Genomic DNA, 22,671 nt, shown 5'->3' with positions numbered 1-22,671 from the left:
CCAGTAGTTCTTCCTCCTGAAGGGACGCAATATATGTTGGAAGTCCCCTTCTCAGCCCCTTAGCAAGTTGCATCGCCGATAGGACTCGCTGCGGAGTCCCTTTAACTCGCTTCCCTGGAACTACGCAAGCTCCACTCGGATTCAGGACCACCACCACATCTGAATCCGGCTTTATCATGGCTTGTAGCTGGGTAAGCAAAGACATGCCGATGACCACCTCGTAGTCGTCGATCGGGGCGACCACCGCTGTCACCCGTCCGGTCCATGCGCCGAATTGGATCTCAACATCCTTCGACGTTCCGCTGGTAGCCACTTCTGCGGAATTGACCGCCTTGAACGTGTGTTCATCATGTTCAATCTTCAGATTTAACCTCTTTGCCGTAGCTAGGTCCACGAAGAAGTCAGTGGCACCCGTATCAATGAGTGCCTGGAAGATGTGACCACCAATGCAGATAGGTGCATAGAGCAGACCTCGTGGCCCCTTGCCCTTCAGGGCATTGAGACTGAGTGAGCCCATCCTTTGGTCGGTCTCTTGCTTCTCCTCCACCGCCATAGATGCTATCTTGCCCCTCAATGGACAGTCCTTCACCTTGTGCGGTCCATTGCAAATATAGCATGAGATGGTGCTGGTACCTTGCGCCACCCCTTTGCCCTTCGCTTGGGAAGCCCCTCCACTCGAGGAGCTCGGATTCGAGCCCTTTGTACCTCCTTTGTGACCTGATTTCGCTCCCCCACCTTTGCCCTGTTTCGATGCTTGGGCTTTGGGAGCTGTGGGTTGAGTCTTGAACTCGATGAGAGCCTCCGCTTGAGCTATCGCCTCGTTCAAACTCTGGACTCCTCTTCGCTGCAATTCCATCTTTGCCCACGGTTTGAGCCCGTCAAGGAAAGTGAAGAGAGAGTCCTCGTTGCTGAGGTCTGGTACCTCCAACAACAATTCGCTGAACTCTCGCACATACTCACGCACATCGCCCTTTTGCGTGAGTCGCCGTAGTCGTGCTCGAGCATCATCCTTAGCGAACGCGGGGAAGAATTGCTTTCGAAGTTCAGTTTGGAACTGTACCCAAGTGGTGATTGGAACAGCCCCTCGCTTCACATCGTCGGCCCGACGTCGCCACCAAAGCATCGCCACATCCCTCAAGAACATGGCCGCCGTGCTCACCTTCATGGCTTCTTCCCTCACGCCGGTAACCTGCAAGTATTGCTCCACGGCGAAAAGAAAGTTATCCACCTCCTTCGCGGACCGTCGTCCGCAGAACTCTTGTGGCTTGGGAACATCAAGCTTGTGCAGGGGGCGCGTAGCCTCTCTTGCGACCTCCATTGTCAATGGAGAAGAGGATACGCCTGTGGTGGTACTCTCCTTTAAAAGGCCAACCACCTAATTTTGGAGAGCCTTCACCATGATCTCCAACTCCTCGTTACGCCGCAGCACTTCCTTATAGCGCCGCTCCATATCGAAGGAAATCTGGTTCAGCTGAGCGGCGATCTCACCTCGGAGGGTTGCGTCCCTACCCTCAAGGTCCTCCATCCGTCCTTCAACCTCAGCTATTTGGGCCTCGCACCTCCGTAATCGATTGTCGGCGGAGATAACCGGAGATGCAATACGTAACCCATACAGAGATTCATCAACTGGATGCGCTCCACCCATCGCCGTGCCTCCTCCTGAGGCTGGATTGGGATCCATGGTCGAGGATGATGCGTCCGCCATTCCCACCATGGAAGTTACCGTAGAGGTCGTCTCCTTCATTTCTGGTATGGCTCTGATACCAAGTGACACGAACGAAGGGATTACAAAGCGAATCCCAACAACGTGCGGCTCGGTCTATCGAAGATAACCGATCAGCCTTCCTGGCGTGGGTACCTAGTCTCTATGACTTAGGTCACGCCTAACAACAATAATGCAGCGAAACACAACACCAGAAAATACCACGAAGGAGAAGAAGAAATGTAGGGGAAGAGAACTTTATTGAATAACCACTCAACTGATTACAATAAGCTCTCTTGGCCTCTCCAGCTCTACCGGATACCAATCCCTCCCCTTTGAGGGTCCTCTTATAGAGGAACAACCTCCAGCTACAAGTCCCTCACGAACTCCACTTCCCATGCACAAGATAAGGATGAATTCTAGATAAGATAGGAAAACCCCGATTCCCGCAGGATTCTGCGCAATCAGATAAAACAGCCAAGTTCGTGCCTCAAACGAATTCCGATTACCATGAAACTAGATTCGTTGGATTCAGGACGAAGAATCCTTCCAGATGGCACCTTTTCCACTTTGAACGGACTTCTGTAGAGTTCCCAAAATGCCCCTCAAAGTGAAAGCGCGTGGAAACAGCGTTTCAGCCACGTCTTCTAACCATACACGTTTTCAGTTATAAAAACGTGTTAAAACGTGTCCCTTGCCTTCTGGAGACTTATGCCACGTTCCTCCATCAGTGGCACATATTTCCATGCATCCCAATTTCCCGGATTCAGTCCATGCTTCGAGATAAGCCCACAACGCTGAATCAGTCTCGTTGCAGCAGCTTTCCTCCTAATGATGAACCAGCATGTATTCTCAACAATACACGCCTTGGAGCACGTGCCCACGGCCCCATGCTCTTGGGTATTCCACCTACATCTTGCACACGTTTCCCTAGGTGATCCTAGGGCCCAGATTTGGTCTCCAAGTTGCCCAAATCTCTAGAGAGCACCGTCAGACCTCGAACCCGTCCAGCGACCTGATCTGGTTTATACCTTGATCCGCATCCGGTCCAGCCCCGATTCGAGGAGCCGTGACACTTGGTTGCTTTCCCATTTTGACTCATCAAGGAGAATAAGTGGCTGCAATTTCAAGCAACCTTTTCAAGACAGCTCATTTACTTTCCTTATTTGATATTTTAGGTTCATAATTTCGGTTTTGTAAGAAAGGGATCAGAAAATTCCTTGTTTCCTTTTTAGTTGTTTAGGCGAATTTAAGGCAGCCTATTTTGGGGTTTTCGTTTTTTCACAACTGCAAATTTGTGGACCTTTTGTATTTAAAAAAGCCTTTGGCTTATTCGAAGGGGGTAGATCATATTTTTCAGAAAATTGGCGAGTTTTTATTCTCTTTGGTTCTTTGAAGGACTATTCGAACTTATCGGAATTTTTCGTGGCGTTCATCATCGACTTATCAAGCAGATTTCCACTACCGTTTGTGGCGTCTTCTTTTTTTTGGATAAAGGTAAGTGTGCATATATCCAAATTGAAAAAATGACGTACAAATATGTGGAGTGATTGATTATAACCCTATTTGATTTTGATGAGCTCAAAGCATTTGAAATGAATTCAATCTAGTGTTTCAGTGAAATTCTTGTAAATTTATGGTTAAGTGTCTCTAGATTTGGTTCAAGACATTTTGGATAAGTTAAGAAGTCAATTTGAACCAAAGTCTGAGACTCGAGTCGACTCCGGGAGATTATGAGTCGACTCCAAGCGTATCAGAAGCACTGGCACAGGCTCGAGTCGACTCCTGTACATTACGAGTCGACTCCGACTGAGAACAGACAGACAGAAAGATCCAACTCAAAATCTGTCAACGAGTCGACTCCTGAAGAGCGCGAGTCGACTCCGATACTGCCGAGTCGACTCCAGGGTAGTACGAGTCGACTCCAGGGAGTTACAGACAGAAAGACAGAGAAGTTATTTTGGACCCTGAGAGCCGAGTCGACTCCTGAGGAACTCGAGTCGACTCCGATGGTTGGCAGGTCGACTCCAAAGGAAGCAAGAGTCGACTCCCAGTGTGATATAAGGCAAAAGTCAGAGAGCAACTTTCGGACACTAAGAGCCGAGTCGACTCCCGCAAAGTCCGAGTCGACTCCAAGACAGCGCAACCCCAAAAAGACAGAAGACAGCATCTTCGTCTCTGAGAGGCGAGTCGACTCCAAGACAGTTCGAGTCGACTCCAAGGCAGCGCTACCCCAAAAAAGACAGAAGACTGTTTTTCGGATACTGAGAGCCGAGTCGACTCCGAAACAGTTCGAGTCGACTCCAGGACGACACAAGTCAAAAGACAGAAGATCGGGAGTTCGGACTCTGAGCGCCGAGTCGACTCCCAGAATTTTTGAGTCGACTCGAGTGAGCAAAGTTGAAGAATACATATATGGATTCCTTGGAATGAGTCGACTCCAAAAGTGCCAGGTCAGCTCCAGACTTTGGGGAGTCGACTCCGGGTTAAGTCGAGTCGACTCCCAGTCGAGAAGAGCACTTTAATTCAAATCCGGAACAGTTGCCGAGCCGACTCCAGAAAAACATGAGTCGACTCCTGCTGCAGCCGAGTCAACTCCAGATCGCGCGAGTCGACTCCGATCCCAACGGAAACATTGTCAGGATGTGCAGAATGTGCAGAACGGCTAGAAGATTGTGTCTAACGGCTAGTTTCCGTGGGGAATGGCTTAAATAGCCACAGAGAACTGTAGCAAGGCAAGGTAGCGACATTCCATTCAAAGAAAACAAGAAATCTTCATCTACCAAAGGATTTCAAAGGAAAAGAAGGAAGAGGGCCATTAACTCCATTCAACCAACTCTTCTCAGCATTAAAGAAGTCTCCTTCAGCCTTCAAGTCTTAAAGACATTCAAGAGGAGACCCAGAGTTCGAGAAGCCCTCCTCTACATCTTCATAAATTTGTTTGAGGGCTCTTAACTTCTCTCTTATTTATATCGCTGAATATCTGCTTGTTTAGAAGCTATATTTTTTTGTTTGTTTTTCAATCCATTTGGTCCTTACTTGATTCAATCAGGGGATTGAATCAAGGGTGTAAAGGTTTGTTGGTGAGCCTAGGTTGAAACCAACGTGTAAGGGTTTGATTGTGATCCCAGAAAAACAATCGGGTGGTTCTAGTCGGTGAGCCTGGGAAAACCGACCGAGTTCGTTGTGATCTCGTAAAACAACAAGTTAGGTTGTGAGCTTGTAAAACAACCGGCTGTAATCCGAGGGGTTATAGTGAATTCCCAAGTGAGGCTTGGGGAGTGGACGTAGGAGCAAGGGTTAGCTCCGAACCACTATAAAATCATTGTGTTTGTGATTGCTTTGTTGTCTCTTACTTTCATTTCATTCACTGCACATAGCATCTAATTAATCAACTTGCAAAAAGTATTAATTAGTTATTCACAAACCATTTAATTGCAATAATTATTTTAAAACCCAATTCACCCCCCCTCTTGGGTTGTCTATATGGGCAACAAGTGGTATCAGAGCCGGAACTCTATTACCCAAAGAGTAAAAGATCAAAATGACAACCCCATTTGGATCTTCTCACATTGAGGGCCAGTCCACACATAGACCTCCATTCTTTAATGGATCCGACTACTCATATTGGAAGGCTAGGATGAGAATATTTATCGAAGCCCAAGACTATGAGATGTGGACCACCATTCTAAATGGACCATACATCCCATCCATTTTTGTAGAAGGTGTCACTATACCCAAGCTTGAAAAGGATTGGGATGACAATGACATAAGGAAGGCACAACTAAATGCCAAAGCAATGAATGTGCTTTATTGTGCATTAGATAGAAATGAATTCAATAGAGTCTCTACTTGCATTTCTGCAAAAGAAATTTGGGATAGACTTGAAGTGACCCATGAGGGCACAAATCAAGTAAAAGAATCCAAAATAAATATATTAGTTCATAAGTATGAATTATTTAAGATGGATTCTAATGAAACAATCACTTGCATGTTCATTAGATTTACTAACATTGTCAATGGCCTAAAAAGCCTTGGCAAAAATTATACTAACAGTGAGCTTGTCAGGAAGATTCTTCGTTGTCTACCAAGGTCAAGGGAAGCCAAGGTGACGGCAATCCAAGAAGCCAAGGATTTAAACAAGTTGCCACTAAAGGAGCTACTTGGATCCCTCATGACACATGAGCTAACGATGAAACAACACAATGAAGAAGAGTCCTCTCACAAGAAAAAGGTAATAGCACTTAAATCTGTTTCTACTAACAAAGATTTGTCTTGCAGCAGTAGCAGTGAAGAGGAAGACAATGAGGGAGATGATGATGAGGCTCTCCTTGTAAGAAAATTTCGTAGATTCATCACCGGAAGAAGTCCTCACATCAAAGGAGAGGCCCCTCAAGTTCCTATCACAAGGATAAAGGTAAGGAAAGGGAAAATGAGGGGATCGGATGTTATGAGTGTAAGAAGCCGGGGCACTTCAGAGCTGAGTGTCCTTTGCTGAAGAAGGGGAGCAAGTACAAGAAAAAGAAAGTCCTCGTCTCCACCCTATCGGACTCCGACACATCATCATCATCGGATGAGGAACAAGAAGAAAAGGCCAACCTATGTTTTATGGCTAATGACAATGAGGTAACATCCGGAACACATTTAGACTTTACTTTCGATGAATTATATGATGCCTTCAATGAATTAATAGACGAGTATAAGACAATAAACCTTAAAAACAAAGAATTGAAACTAACTAACCAAACTCACCTCCGTAAGTATGATACATTAGTTAAGGATAAAGATGATATTATTAAAGAAAATTCAGAACTTAAGACAAGCAACCAAATCTTAATTCAAAAGACTAATACCTTAATTAAAGATAACGAAAGGCTGACCAAAGAAATATTAGAACTTAAAAACAATAAACAAATCTTAAAAGAGAGTCTCACAAAAGACCTAAATGGACTAAAAACAGAAAAACAAAAATTGACACTAGAACTTGAAAAGTACAAGCCTTTTGTAGAAAAATTTACATATAGCTCAGAAAAATTAGAAATGATACTTAATAGTCAACGAGCTGTGTTCAATAGAGCTGGTTTAGGGTATAAACCTAAAAATAAACAAAAACTCCTTAGTAATTTTTTTGTTAAAGCAGGGGAAAGTAAATCTAAGAAAATAACATGTTTTTGCTGTGGAACATTAGGACATAAAGCAAATGTGTGTGATTATAGAAAAGGAAAAACTAAAAAAAAAATTAAAAGGGGTTGGGTTCCAAAAGAAACCAACATTACTAACCATGAAGGACCCAAGAAAACTTGGGTACCTAAAATTGTATGATTTGCTTGTGTAGGAGTGTCTTGCAGCCAAGGTCGACAAAAATTGTTGGTACTTGGATAGTGGCTGCTCAAGACACATGACGGGTGACAAAGACCAATTCTTCACCCTTGAGGCTAAGAAGGAAGGTGCTGTGACTTTTGGAGACAATAACCAAGGTCACATCATTGGTATAGGTAAAGTACAAATCACCCCTTCAACCTTTATTGATAATGTTCGATATGTTGATGGTCTTAAGCATAATCTACTTAGCATTAGTCAATTGTGTGATAGAGATTTTGATGTTCTGTTCAAACCATCCTTATGCATCATAACAAACTCAAATGACAATAGTTTAGTTTTTAAAGGAATAAGACGTGGGAATGTGTATGTAGTAGACCTTGAGGATCTTGCCAAACATAACCCATGTTTAGTTGTTAATGAAACTAAGGATAATGATGCTAGTTGGTTATGGCACCGTAAGTTAGGTCATGCAAGTATGGACACAATATCAAAACTAGTTAAAAGAGATTCCGTGATAGGTTTGCCAAAACTAAAGTTTGAAAAGAATAAAATATGTGAAGCTTGTCAATATAGCAAACAATCAAGGAACTCCTTTAAATCCATAAATTGTGTCTCTACCTCTAGACCTCTAGAACTACTACACATGGATCTATTCGGACCAACTAGAACCACAAGTCTAGGAGGAAATAAATATGGTCTAGTTATTGTAAATAACTTTTCTAGATATACTTGGGTCATGTTCTTAGCTCATAAAGATCAAGCATTTTCAGTTTTTAAGAAATTTCATAAGGAAGTAACAAATGCTAGAGATACTTCAGTCGTAGCTATTAGAAGTGACCATGGAACCGAATTTGAAAATCATTTATTTGATGAGTTTTGTAGTAAAAAGGGAATAACTCATAATTTTTCTGCACCTAGGACACCACAACAAAATGGAGTTGTAGAAAGGAAAAATAGAACCCTAGAGAAAATGGCTAGAACCATGCTATGTGAAAGTAACCTCCCTAAGTACTTTTGGGGAGAAGCCATTAATACCTCATTTCATATATTAAATAGAGTTTTATTGAGACCCATTATAAAGAAAACACCTTATGAACTTTGGAAAAACAGAAAACCAAAAGTAAACTATTTTCATGTCTTTGGATGTAGGTGTTTTGTTCATAATAATGGGAAAGACAATCTAGGTAAATTTGACTCTAAATCTGATGAAGGTATATTTTTGGGGTATTCTACAACTAGTAAAGCCTATAGAGTTTTTAATAAAAGAACCCTAGTTATAGAAGAATCTATACATGTTGTTTTTGATGATTCTAGTGATATCTCTTCTAGCAAGAGAGTTGATCTTGATGATGATGCTGAAATTCTTGAAGAAAAGATTGATGAGATGACATTACAAGATGATGAACAAAAATTAATTAGAAATGCATCATCAAGCCAAGAGGCTATTATGGATCATGGGCTGACTAAGGCTTGGAGGTATGCTCATGGGCATCCTAAGGAATTAATTTTAGATGATCCATCTCAACCTATTAGGACTAGAGCATCTCTTAGGAACTTAAATAAGCATCTAGCTTTTGTCTCACATTTTGAACCCAAACACATAGAAGAAGCTGAAAAAGATGTAAATTGGATAAATGCAATGCAAGAAGAACTAAACCAATTTACTAGAAACAAGGTATGGAACCTAGTTGAACGATCCTCTGAATATTCAATTATAGGTACCAAATGGATATATAAAAATAAACTTGATGAAAATGAAATTGTAATTAGGAATAAGGCTAGACTAGTAGCAAAGGGGTATAATCAAGAAGAAGGTATAGATTTTGATGAAACCTTTGCTCTTGTAGCTAGACTTGAGGCAATTAGACTGTTACTAGCATTTGCATGCTCTAAGGATTTCAAATTATTTCAAATGGATGTAAAAAGTGCATTTTTAAATGGGTATATTAATGAGGAGGTGTATGTAGAACAATCTCCTGATTTTGAAAATCATCAATACCCTAATCATGTGTATAAATTGAACAAAGCACTTTATGGTTTGAAACAAGCACCTAGAGCATGGTATGAAAGACTTAGCAAATTTCTACTAGATCATGAGTTCTCTAGGAAAAATGTAGATACAACACTGTTTCTAAAGAAGAAAAACAAAGATATGTTAGTAGTGCAGATTTATGTTGATGATATTATTTTCGGTGCTACTAACAATCGCCTCTGCGAAGAATTTGCTGACTTGATGCAGAGTGAGTTTGAAATGAGCATGATGGGAGAGCTGAACTATTTCCTCGGGCTTCAAATCAAACAATCTGAAGAAGGGATCTTCATCAATCAAGCTAAATACATCAAGGAGATGCTTAAGAAGTTTGATATGGAGGGAAACAAGTCAATTAGCATACCCATGAGCTCATCATGCAAACTAGACCAAAATGAATCAGGTAAATCTGTAGATCAAAAGATGTATAGAGGTATGATAGGATCTTTATTATATCTCAATGCAATTAGACCTGATATCATGTTTAGTGTATGCATGTGTGCTAGATATCAGTCTAATCCTAAGGAATCTCATCTAATTGCAGTCAAGAGAATTTTTAAATACCTAATAGGAACAAAAAATATAGGTTTATGGTATTCTAAAGAATCTAGCCTGAACTTAATAGGATACACAGATTCAGACTTTGCTGGTTGTAAACTTGATAGAAAAAGCACCAGCGGGTCATGTCAATTCTTAGGAGAAAATTTAATCTCATGGTTTAGCAAGAAACAAAACTCGGTTGCATTATCTACTGCTGAAGCTGAATATGTTGCTGCCGGAAGTTGTTGTGCTCAAATCATGTGGATCAAACAACAACTGGAAGATTATGGAATTAAACAAGATAAAATTTCCATTAATTGTGACAACACAAGTGCTATTAACTTAACTAAGAATCCAATTCAGCACTCAAGAACCAAACACATTGAAATAAGACATCACTTCATAAGAGATCATGTACTGAATGGTGATGTTACACTTCAATTTATTTGCACTGATGATCAACTAGCTGACATCTTCACAAAACCCTTGAGTGAAGAGCGATTTAGTGTGCTTAGGAGAGGATTAGGAGTGATTGATCCATCCTAGTGATGTTCTCCTCTAGTTCATTGATTTTGATGATTAGCTTGTGTTAAAGATAGAGTTTATCATCTATGATCATCAAATCAGATCATAAACTTAGTGATTATTCCTTGTTTGGCACGACAATAACATGATTTTTAGGTGAATGCCAGAGTTCGAGTCGACTCGGATAAGTTTCAGAGTCGGCTCATGAGGAGGAGTCGACTCGCACACAGATGGGAGTCGACTCGAGGTCGATGGCAACATAGGGGGAGTCGACTCGCGCATATTTTGGAGTCGACTCGAGGTCGAGTCGACTCGCGACTTACTGGAGTCGACTCGCGGTCGGAAATCCGATGTTTTAACCCTAATCGAAGCGTTTAATCAACACTTCTATTCACCGCCTCCACTGTTCACAAACCCTAGAGCCGTCTCCGACCTCGTCTCCGACCTCCATTAGGGTTTTTCCGTCGAGCTTCTTCGGACCATTAGTTTTTTTCCCCATCTCTAAGTCAAGCATGCCTCGTAAGATGGTTGTCCCAAGCCGGAAGAGGCCCCAATCCGCGAGCGGCGCCGAGCGACGGTCCAAGGCTCGGAATGATCCCGTAAGGCCACAACCTCCGGTTCGTTCCCCGCCGAGGCCGGTTCCCTCGCATCCGTGCGCCGGGAAGGCGGTCTCCACCGGAAGATATGTCAACTTCGACTATCTCTCCCGGGAAGGCTTCACTATAGGGCATAGGTTGAAGGCCCAAGGACTAGAGTTCTTTTGCTCCCTAGATCTCCCCACTTACCCAGGGCTAGTTAGGGAGTTTTATGGGACAGTGTCTGGGGTAATGGTGGAATACAGGGAACCGTAGCGGGTGTCCCTTTATTCATTTCAGAGAATTTTATAGCACAAATCCTACATCTTCCCCAAGTAGGGGTATTTCCTACTCACCCGGCCGATAGGACTGAGGCCCTTACGGCCATATTAGGGAGTCCACCCCAGTCTCCACTAGATGAGGTGTCCGCTAGTTCACTATCAGTTGAAATGCGGCTCCTCTTGAGTATTATTTCTAGGACCCTGTTTCCTAAGACCGGCAGCTTTGACTTTGTATCCGAGAGGGACCTAGCCCTCATGTATTACATTCTCCAAGATACCCCAATTAACTTCCCTAAGCTGATCTACAAATACCTATGTGAGCCACTAGACAAACCTAGGCTCACCCTTCCATATGGGATGATGTATACCCTGATTTTTAGGGAGTCCGAGATCCCCATTCCTAAGGGGGAACCCTCTTGCGCACTGCGATACACAGATCGCATGGGTACACAGATCGCATGGGTGAGGGAACCCTTCACAGGATGGGATTTGATAAGGTAGAGGGAGTCTGGGTCAGGAAATCATCCTCTTCCACACCTACCACTCGACACTCCCGCAGTCCTGATCATGATTCTGACCTTCCCACCTATCCCTCCACCTCAGCACCATCCACCTCAGCCGGACCCTCCTCTTCAGCACCACCCACTCAGCCGATAGAGGTCCGGATCTCTCCTGAGCAGCTCCGGAAGTTGTGGCAGGAGATCGTACGGGATCTTCGGGACGACCTACTGAGGGAGCTCCGAGGTCCAGCCACTGCCCCCTCTTCTGCATTAGTTCCCTCATTATCAGCCGTGACCGAGATGACGGCTCATCTGAGGGAGGAGATCTACAATGTCAGAAGCCTTATACAAGCCCAATTCTCAAACATGAGCGATGTCACAAGCAACACACGAAAGATGCGAGATGACATCCGACACGACATGGGCAGCCAGAGTCAGGGGGCCGAGCGTCTGGCGAATGTGTTGATCGCCAAGTTGGACACACTCCAGGCGAGTCTGACTGAGCTCTTCTCGATCCACAGTAGGGCCACCTCGGCGATCATCACGCAGCTAGGGAACGTCACAGATGGGGTCAGTCTACTTATGGAACAATCAAGACTGAGCAAGAAAGCCACATCCTCCTCGAAGAAACCCTAGCCTGCTTTTTCATTTTGACATGTATTTATTGCTTTACTCTTTGTACCTACATCTACATCAATACAATGAGTAGACAATTTTCTTCAATATTGTGCACATTTAATCTCTAATTGCTTGTGTGATGTGCTTTCTTCTTTTTTGCTATGATGACAAAAAGGGGGAGAAAATATATTGAATAGACATGTAAAGAAAATTCATGAAAAAAATCAATAAAAAGCAAACTTTTAAAACACACAATAATTTGTTCTTAGTGGATTCGATACATCGAGGCTCATTATCTCTCTGTTGGGGCTAGGGGTGGCAAAATATGACCCGACCCGCCAACCCGACCCGTGTTCGACCCGCCATAAACAAGTTTGGGTTTGGCCTAAACAGGTTCGGGTCGTAAACAGGTTGACCCATTTAACCTGTTTATTAATTGGGTCGGATACGGGTTTTAGATGTTTAACCCGTTTAACCTGTTTAATATGTTTAACTGTTGGGCTGATAGAATATAAGGGCCACAGCCCATAAGGCTCAGCCGCCCAAGGCCGGCCCAACCTCCCGCCGCATGGGCCACAGGCCCACAGCCCGCACCGCACTCGGGCTTCAACTTTTCACCGCGACTCGCGAGCTGCGAGATTTTTCTTAGGGTTACTGTGTTAAGGTTCATCCAAAGCGCCGCGCCGCCGCCCGAGCTCTCTGCTCTCTACTCTTCCCTCAGTGTCCCTCTCCCCTCTCCTCTCCTCTCCTCTCCTCTCCTCCACCTCCACGCCGCCGCCCGACTACTTCCACCTCCCCATCGACGGCGACCGCAGCTACATCACGCCCCCCGATCGGTTCACGCGGGTCGAGATCATCGTGGCTACATCACCCCGTTGACGCCCCCACGGCTACCACCCTCCCATCTTGCTCTCTCTCTTACCAGAGGCAACCCCACGGCAAGCGGCAAAGAAGCGAAGAAAATTAAGGAGGAAGCCGCCAAAATGAAGCTGGAGGCGGTGGCGGAGACGGAGCCCAAGGCGGCGGCGGCGGAGGACAAGAGCGTGCTCTATCTTTTCCTCAAAGCGGCGAGTACTGGGGAGTCCAGCAGCAGGTATGCCGGTGGAGGAAAATGGTTTGATTTTTATGGTTTGATTCATGGCGAAAGCTAGGGCTTCCAGATTTTTTTCCCCCACCCGAATCGAAGCCGTCGATGATTTCCGGAGAGAAAAATTTGGGGATGGCGCCTAGAATCCTAGATCAGAGATTTTGAGGGCTCTCGTTTCCATTTTCTTTTATTTTTTCCAATAAGAAAATTGTAATCTGTTAATTTCTCTCTTCCCCTTGTTCGGTTGTTCCTCTCTGCGTTTTTTTTTTAATTTCTGGTTAAATTTATTTTTTTAAAAAAATTGCTTGACCGTATTAATATTGGTGGATTTATGGTAAATTATATTGGCTTACACACTGCTAACTGCTAAGTATCTAATTTAAGTCTAACAGTTAAACGAGTCGGGTTGGGTTAAACGGGTCGGGTTGGGTTAAATGGGTTACCTGTTTATTAAACGGGTTAAACGGGTCGAGTCGGGTTACCCGTTTAATAAACAGGTCAGGTTCAGGTTGTAATCTGACCTGTTTAATAAACAGGTCGGGTTCAGGTTTATGATTTTTTGACCCGATTTACATCTGACCCGACCCGTTTATGTCCAACCCGACCCGATTGCCACCCCTAGTTGGGGCTCCTAACGGAGTAATCTCCAGAATCTATTCAAGGGATATTCGGAGATTAGTTGAATCATACTCAAGAACAAATTGGCAGATTTTCCCTCTAAAAACCGAAAATTTAAGTTCAAAAGCTTCAATACACTAAAAGAAATTTCAGAGAATCAAAACAAAGTTGAATGCATGTGTTGAGGAGGAGAATCTGAAATTTCAGGAAAACAAACTCATTAAACATATATAAGCCAAACAATCGATTGCATGACATGAAGGCTTATATAATTCCAAATGAAAGGAGGAGCTTTAACTTCAAAATTTACTGTTTCACACCTTTCAGTTTTGGATAAATTAAAATAACTAGACACTTGAATTCATTTTAAAATTTTACTATAAATCTCCTTGTTTGTTGAGCAATTCACTTTATATATACTCAATGTTTTGTCATCATCAAAAAGGGGGAGATTGTGGAGTGATTGATTATAACCCTATTTGATTTTGATGAGCTCAAAGCATTTGAGTATATCTTATGTTTACTAATGAATTCAATCTAGTGTTTCAGTGAAATTCTTGTAAATTTATGGTTAAGTGTCTCTAGATTTGGTTCAAGACATTTTGGATAAGTTAAGAAGTCAATTTGAACCAAAGTCTGAGACTCGAGTCAACTCCAGGAGATTACGAGTCGACTCCAAGCGTATCAGAAGCACTGGCACAGGCTCGAGTCGACTCCTGTACATTACGAGTCGACTCCGACTGAGAACAGACAGACAGACAGAAAGATCCAACTCAAAACCTGTCAACGAGTCGACTCCTGAAGAGCGCGAGTCGACTCCGATACTGCCGAGTCGACTCCAGGGTAGTACGAGTCGACTCCAGGGAGTTACAGACAGAAAGACAGAGAAGTTATTTTGGACCCTGAGAGCCGAGTCGGCTCCTGAGGAACTCGAGTCGACTCCGATGGTTGGCAGGTCGACTCCAAAGGAAGCAAGAGTCGACTCCCAGTGTGATACAAGGCAAAAGTCAGAGAGCAACTTTCGGACACTAAGAGCCGAGTCGACTCCCGCAAAGTCCGAGTCGACTCCAAGACAGCGCGACCCCAAAAAGACAGAAGACAGCATTTTCGTCTCTGAGAGGCGAGTCGACTCCAAGACAGTTCGAGTCGACTCCAAGGCAGCGCTACCCCAAAAAAGACAGAAGACTGTTTTTCGGATACTGAGAGCCGAGTCGACTCCGAAACAGTTCAAGTCGACTCCAAGACGGCACGAGTCAAAAGACAGAAGATCGGGAGTTCGGACTCTGAGCGCCGAGTCGACTCCCAGAATTTTCGAGTCGACTCAAGTGAGCAAAGTTGAAGAATACATCTATGGATTCCTTGGAATGAGTCGACTCCAAAAGTGCCAGGTCAGCTCCAGACTTTGGGGAGTCGACTCCGGGTTAAGTCGAGTCGACTCCCAGTCGAGAAGAGCACTTTAATTCAAATCCGGAACAGTTGCCGAGCCGACTCCAGAAAAGCATGAGTCGACTCCTGCTGCAGCCGAGTCGACTCCAGATCGCGCGAGTCGACTCCGATCCCAACGGAAACATTGTCAGGATGTGCAGAATGTGCAGAACGGCTAGAAGATTGTGTCTAACGGCTAGTTTCCGTGGGAAATGGCTTAAATAGCCACAGAGAACTGTAGCAAGGCAAGGAAGCGACATTCCATTCAAAGAAAACAAGAAATCTTCATCTACCAAAGGATTTCAAAGGAAAAGAAGGAAGAGGGCCATTAACTCCATTCAACCAACTCTTCCCAGCATTAAAGAAGTTTCAGCCTTCAAGTCTTAAAGACATTCAAGAGGAGACCCAGAGTTCGAGAAGCCCTCCTCTACATCTTCATAAATTTGTTTGAGGGCTCTTAACTTCTCTTTTATTTATATCGCTGAATATCTGCTTGTTTAGAAGCTGTATTTTTCTGTTTGTTTTTCAATCCATTTGGTCCTTACTTGATTCAATCAGGGGATTGAATCAAGGGTGTAAAGGTTTGTTGGTGAGCCTAGGTTGAAACCAACGTGTAAGAGTTTGATTGTGATCCCGGAAAAACAATCGGGTGGTTCTAGTCGGTGAGCCTGGAAAAATCGACCGAGTTCGTTGTGATCTCGTAAAACAACAAGTTAGGTTGTGAGCTTGTAAAACAACCGGCTGTAATCCGAGGGGTTATAGTGAATTCCCAAGTGAGGCTTGGGGAGTGGACGTAGGAGCAAGGGTTAGCTCCGAACCACTATAAAATCATTGTGTTTGTGATTGCTTTGTTGTCTCTTACTTTCATTTCATTCACTGCACATAGCATCTAATTAATCAACTTGCAAAAAGTATTAATTAGTTATTCACAAACCATTTAATTGCAATTATTATTTTAAAACCCAATTCATCCCCCCCTCTTGGGTTGTCTATCTGGGCAACAAAATGCACAGGGGCATACCCCAGAAATCAAAGGCTAAGAGGTTATACCCCTCTAGCCACAACAACTAACTACAAAGCTTGTAAGAGCAAAATGACGAGAGTGTCAAAAGATATCATCAGAGAATCCCCACGAACTGTGAAGCCATCTATTAGCAGGAGATGGAATCACACCCCGTATGAGATTAATCCGAGTCACAATACAAAAAGTTATCTCTCTCAGAAGAACACACTCATGTGTAGGGCCATCGCCATGCAAACGAGCATTACGTTCCCTCCAAATATAGTAGACCGCAGCTGCCACCATAAGTTTTGCAGTTCGACCCAAGAGGGAACGACCATCTATGTGAGAAAGCCACGAGATCGTATCCATCCATCTACGCGAGGCCCACGGAATATTACACTTGGCACAAAGAACGAACCAGATGCGCTGAGAGAATGGGCACTCAAAAAATAAATGATCCACATCCTCATGCCCACCCCCACACAACACATTGGTTGACCTGAATAATGCCAAAGCGTATAAGCTTAGCTTGAGTATACAAGGCATCCCGGATGGCTAACCAAAGAATAAAGGACATCCCTGGAATAACTTGGCTATGCCAAACAAGCTTCCACCAGTCTACTCTACTATGACGCGGGCGCAACGACTCCCAAACACCACGAACAGAGAAAGAACCCTTCGGAGCATCAATCCACTGTAAGACATCCGACCTTCAGCTATCTGGCCAGAATGAAGTAGGAGTACTACTAATGAGCTCAAGCCATGCAGAGGAGTGAGAGATAGGCCAGTGCCACTCTTGGCCGTCAATAATAGCCTCCACCTTGGCATTCTGCCCCAGGCCAGAATCATAGATAAACCTTTCCCCAAACACCTCAATTGTTTGTGGCGTCTTCCTTATACCAAGGTTCTTGTTTCGCATTAAACAACGGGTTGTGGTCAAATATACCAAGGAATTATTTTTGTTGAAGCAACGGGTTGAGGTCTCCCAACCAAACCTGATCGTGGGCGTTCTTAGGTTTCCCTATTGTTTGACGGGTCTTGTTATTCTTGACGGGGTTCCCATCATTTGGTATCAGAGCCAAGGATTTCTCATCCCAGGTTTGCCTATCCCATTTAAATTTAGTTTCCTTTTTCTTATCTGGCCGAATCTGTTGTGGCCGAATTGGTTTTAGCCCTAAGTTTGAATTTTGTTGTTTCCTTGTGTCTTAATTTCGTGTTCTTTAGCTTTCCAAATTCGGTTTGACATATCATAGTTTAGCCGAATTTCTTTCTTTACCCATTCCGATCGTAATCTGTTTGTTCTAATTTTAATTCGAAATCTTGTTCTGTTATTAACGAATGAAAGAATCTGATCATCAAAAAAAAAAAGAGTAAAAAGACTCGACAAAAAAATTTTCGTTTGATTTCATCCATTTTGGTTCCAATAAGCCGAAAATCATCCCACCCCAAAGACCAAAAAAAATTTTCGTGGAAATTTTGCTGAATTGTGCTTATGAAAATCTAATCACCCATATCCCTTGTTTTCTTACTTTTGAACTTGAATTCCCTTGGTGAGTTCTTGGTGAATTGTTGCTGGAAAGAGGATTATCGAGTGAAAAAAGGCAAGAGTGGAATCATGTCTCACAATAGTGCCGAAGGTGCTACAGGAGTGGCTGATCCAAAGCTATTTATGGAGGCGATGATGGATGAGATGAGGCGTATAATGAGGTTGGAGTTAGAGCAGGTTCATGAGCGGATGGATCAGATGGAGAATACACGTTTGGAGCAGCCACAAAACGCTCCTAATTTGCGTAGGAGGGAAAGAGTCCAATATCGGGGAGTGAGAGATGAAGATGGAGAGTATTATGGGGTTGGTTTTGATGAAGAAGAAGATCGGGATTCGGTTGTTGGTAATAGGAGATATGGAGGGCGGTTTAGAGAAGATAGGTTTAGAGAAGATAGGAATCGGGAAGATAACAACTTGGGTAGTATTAAGATGAAAATTCCAGCGTTTCAAGGAAGAAACGATCCCGAGGATTATCTTGAGTAGGAGAAAAAGGTAGAGTTAGTGTTCGATTGCCACTACTCCGAAATGAAGAAGGTAAAACTTATTGCCATTGAATTTTCTGACTATGCTATTGTGTGGTGGGATCAGTTAGTGTTGAACAGGCGGCGAAATAGGGAACGACCGGTAGAAACGTGGGAAGAGATGAAAATAGTGATGAGAAAGTGGTTTGTGCCCAGCCATTACCACCGGGAGTTGTACAATAAATTGCAAACGCCCAGACAAGGTAACCGGAGTGTGGAGGATTATCATCAAGAGATGGAGATTGCTATGATCCGAGCTAATATCAAAGAAGACTGAGAGGCTACTATGGCTAGGTTCTTGAATAGCTTGAATCAAGAAATTCATGATAGGGTGGAGATGCAGCATTACGTGGAATTGGAGGATATGGTGCACATGGCCATCAAGGTGGAGCAACAACTCAAGAGGAGGGGTGGTACATGTGCATCCCATAATTCGGGTTTTTCTCCATGGAAACCGAGTCATATGAAGAAAGAGGAGAAACCAGCTGCAAAACCCAAATTCGAGCCAAAACAAGAGACAACCAACCATGGCACTCAAGGTAAATCTGACCCTTCCACTTCTCGAAACCGCGACATTAAGTATTTTAAATGTCAAGGTAAGGGTCACATAGCAAGTCAATGCCCGAACAAAAGAGTCATAGTGATAAAGGGTAATGGAGAGATCGAAACCGACGACGAGTCCGATACCGACTCTATGCCACCATTGGAGGACGTGGATGATGAAGAATATGCGGTCCAAGGTGAATTGTTGGTGTCAAGAAGACTCCTAAGCTTGCAAGCAAAAGAAGTTGAAGAAGTGCAGCGGGAGAACATCTTTCATACTAGATGCTATGTCAAAGACAAGGTATGGAGTATGATTGTTGATGGAGGAAGTTGTACTAATGTTGCAAGCACAACCTTGGTGGAGAAATTAGGACTGCCCATACTGAAACATCCTAGGCCGTACAAGTTACAATGGCTAAATGATAGTGGCGAGGTAAAGGTGAATAAGCAGGTTTTGGTTTCATTCCGCATCGAAAAATATGAAGATGAAGTTTTGTGTGATGTAGTTTCGATGCAAGCTGGACATTTACTATTAGGCCGACCGTGGCAATTCGATCGAAGAGTTAAGCATGATGGCTTCACCAACAAATACTCGTTCGTGCTCAACCAAAAACCCATCACTCTTGTACCGATGACACCAAAACAGGTTTATGACGATCAAGTGAGGTTGCAAAAAGAGAGTGATCAAAAGAAAGAGAGTGAGCAAAAGAAAAAGAGTGAAAATCGAAGAGTGGCCGAGCAAAATGAGAGAGAAAAAGAAAATCAAAATTCAGCCATTGAGAGAAATTCAGAGAAAAAACAAAAGAATTTCTATGCAAAAGTGAGTGAGATTAAGCGATCAATGTTTTCAAATCAGCCGATGATTGTACTTTTATACAAAGAGGCATTTTTAAACACTAACGAACTTGACCCTGCTTTGCCCAGTTCTGTTGTTTCTCTTTTGCAGGAATTTGAGGATGTCTTTCCCGAGGAAACACCACATGGATTACCACCAATTCGAGGGATTGAACATCAAATTGACTTTGCTCCCGGTGCAACAATTCCAAACCGGCCAGCCTATAGGAGCAATCCTGAGGAGACAAAGGAGCTTCAACGACAGGTAAGTGAGTTGTTGGAGAAGGGGTACGTGAGGGAGAGCATGAGTCCATGTGCCGTTCTAATTTTACTTCTACCTAAGAAGGATGGGACGTGGAGAATGTACGTTGATTGCCGAGTCATCAACAACATAACGGTTGATGAAGAGAAGGTACAAGCAATCCAAGAGTGTCTGAGTCCCACAAGTGTAGGCAATGTTCATAGTTTTCATGGACTTGCTAGTTTTTACCGGCGGTTTGTGAAGGACTTTAGTAGCATAGCCGCACCACTTACCGAAGCGATCAAGAAGAACGTCGGATTTAGATGGGGAGAAGAACAAGAGAAGGCGTTTCAGCTAATCAAAGAGAAGCTAACCAACGCCCCCTTATTATCTTTACCTAACTTTTCTAAAACGTTTGAGATTGAATGTGATGCTTCAGGTATTGGTATAGGCGCAGTTCTTATGCAAGAGGGACGACCAATTGCTTACTTCAGCGAGAAATTAAGCGGGGCAGCCTTAAACTACCCGACTTATGACAAGGAGTTGTATGCATTGGTTCGAGCTTTGGAGACATGGCAGCACTACCTATGGCCTAAGGAGTTCGTGATTCACACCGATCATGAGTCCTTGAAACACTTGAAGGGCCAACACAAGCTAAATAAAAGGTATGCTCGTTGGGTAGAGTTCATTGAGACGTTTCCATATGTCATCCGGTATAAGTAAGGTAAGGAGAATGTGGTTGCCGATGCACTTTCTCGCAGGTATGCATTACTCTCTACACTTGATGCAAAATTGCTTGGACTCGAACACATTAAAAGTTTATACATTGATGATCATGAATTTTGGGAAGAGTACCAGGCTTGTGAGAAAAACGCTTGTGGTAAGTTCTTTAGACATGATGGGTTCTTGTTTCGAGAAAATAAGTTATGTGTGCCTAACTGTTCTTTGAGGGATTTGTTAGTGCAGGAATCCCATGGAGGGGGATTAATGGGACATTTTGGAGTAGCTAAGACCTTAGCTGTTTTGCAGGAATACTTCTATTGGCCACACATGAAACGAGTGTTGAGCGGATTTGTGGTAGATGTGTTACATGTAGGAAAGCTAAATCCAGAGTGCAGCCCAATGGTTTGTATACTCCCTTGCTTATGCCTAGTGAGCCTTGGATTGATATTTCAATGGACTTTGTGTTAGGATTACCTAGGACTAAACGTGGAAGAGATTCGATTTTTGTGGTTGTAGATAGATTTTCTAAGATGGCACACTTTATTCCATGTCACAAAACGGATGATGTTTCGCATGTTGCTGATTTGTTCTTTAGGGAGATTACATGGCATGCCTAGAACCATTGTTTCGGATAGAGATGCTAAGTTCTTGAGCTACTTTTGGAAGACTGTGGCGTAAGCTAGGTACCAAGCTTTTGTTTTCTACTACTTGATGGTCAAACCGAAGTAGAGAATAGAACTTTGTCTACTTTGTTGAGGGCTATGATTAAAAGGAACATCAAAACATGGGAGGATTGTTTGCCACACGTTGAGTTTGCTTATAATCATGTTATTCATTCTGCTACTAAGTTTTTGCCGTTTGAAATTGTTTATGGTTTTAATCCTTTGACTCCATTAGATTTATCTCCATTACCTGTTTCTGAGCGTGTTAATTTGGATGGAAAGAAAAAGGCTGAATTTGTGAAGCAGATACATGAGAAGGCAAGGCTCAATATAGAGAGGAGAACAGAGCAATATGCAAAACAAGCCAACAAAGGGCGACATAAGCTGATTTTTGAACCCGGAGATTGGGTTTGGTTGCATATGAGAAAAGAGAGATTTCCGGCGCAAAGACGTTCCAAACTGCTTCCAAGAGGGGATGGTCCTTTCCAAGTTCTAGAGCGCATAAATGACAACGCTTACAAGCTAGATTTGCCCGGTGAGTACAATGTTAGTGCTACTTTCAATATTACTGATTTGAGTCCTTTTGATGTAGGTGATGATTTGAGGGCAAATCCTTTTCAAGAGGAGAGGAATGATGCAAATAATGGCATGACTACAAAGGAACCCGTTCAAGTTCCAACTGGGCCGGTTACAAGAGCACGAGCTAAAGTGTTCAAGGAGGCATTAAACGGGTTGGTTAAAGAAGTTTGGGCTCAAGTAAATTTGTGGAAGTCCATTGAAGGTGAGGAACATGTTCCACAAGGCTGGAATTCAATAATTCAAGCTGTGGAATAATTCGGAAGAAATCCTCAAAGATTGCAGCACAATTAGCGTGTTATTGGGGCTTAGTTTCCATCCTTGGTTGCTTTTCCGTTTTGACTCATCAAGGAGAATAAGTAACTGCAATTTCAAGCAACCTTTTCAAAACAGCTGATTTACTTTCCTTATTTGATATTTTAGGTTCATAATTTCGGTTTTGTAAGAAGAAAGGAATCAGAAAATTCCTTGTTTCCTTTTTAGTTATTTAGGCGAATTTAAGGCAGCCTATTTTGGGGTTTTCTTTTTTTTCGCAGCTGCAAATTCGTGGACCTTTTGTATTTAAAAAAATCCTTTGGCTTATTCGAAGGGGGCAGATCATATTTTTCAGAAAATTGGTGAGTTTTTATTCTCTTTGGTTCTTTGAAGGTCTATTTGAACTTATCGGAATTTTCCGTGGTGTTCATCATCGACTTATCAAGCGGATTCCCACTATCGTTTGTGGCGTCTTCCTTATACCAAGGTTCTTGTTTCGCATTAAACAACGGGTTGAGGTCAAATATACCAAGGTTCTTGTTTTT

General features: G+C 43.1%; 1 protein-coding gene across 1 annotated transcript; it reads left to right on the top strand.

Moving 5' to 3' along the window:
* The first annotated feature begins 18,578 nt into the window (after nt 1-18,578).
* On the top strand, nt 18,579-22,129 carry LOC148703814 (uncharacterized). The gene is made up of 4 exons (XM_089929902.1): nt 18,579-20,575; nt 20,672-20,790; nt 20,872-21,035; nt 21,482-22,129. Exons 1-4 carry the CDS (start codon nt 18,579-18,581, stop codon nt 22,127-22,129), a joined length of 2,928 nt encoding a protein of 975 aa, XP_089786028.1.
* Nucleotides 22,130-22,671: the final 542 nt, after the last annotated feature.

The sequence above is a fragment of the Phoenix dactylifera genome, chromosome 3 (genome assembly GCF_051530095.1).
Source record: "Phoenix dactylifera cultivar Ajwa chromosome 3, Ajwa_hap1_PhDact_Kaust_v1.1, whole genome shotgun sequence".
Classification (NCBI taxonomy): domain Eukaryota; kingdom Viridiplantae; phylum Streptophyta; class Magnoliopsida; order Arecales; family Arecaceae; genus Phoenix; species Phoenix dactylifera.
Note: the sequence above shows the minus strand (reverse complement) of the source record. Positions and strands in the feature narration are given on the sequence as shown.

Excerpts from the sequence above, each read along its gene's own strand:
- LOC148703814 (XM_089929902.1), top strand. The coding sequence starts at position 18,579 with ATGGCTAGGTTCTTGAATAGCTTGAATCAAGAAATTCATGATAGGGTG. Across the intron at positions 20,576-20,671 it reads CAACACAAGCTAAATAAAAG|GTATGCATTACTCTCTACAC; the intron begins GTATGCTCGTTG and ends ACTTTCTCGCAG. Across the intron at positions 21,036-21,481 it reads ATCCAGAGTGCAGCCCAATG|TTTTTGCCGTTTGAAATTGT; the intron begins GTTTGTATACTC and ends TCTGCTACTAAG.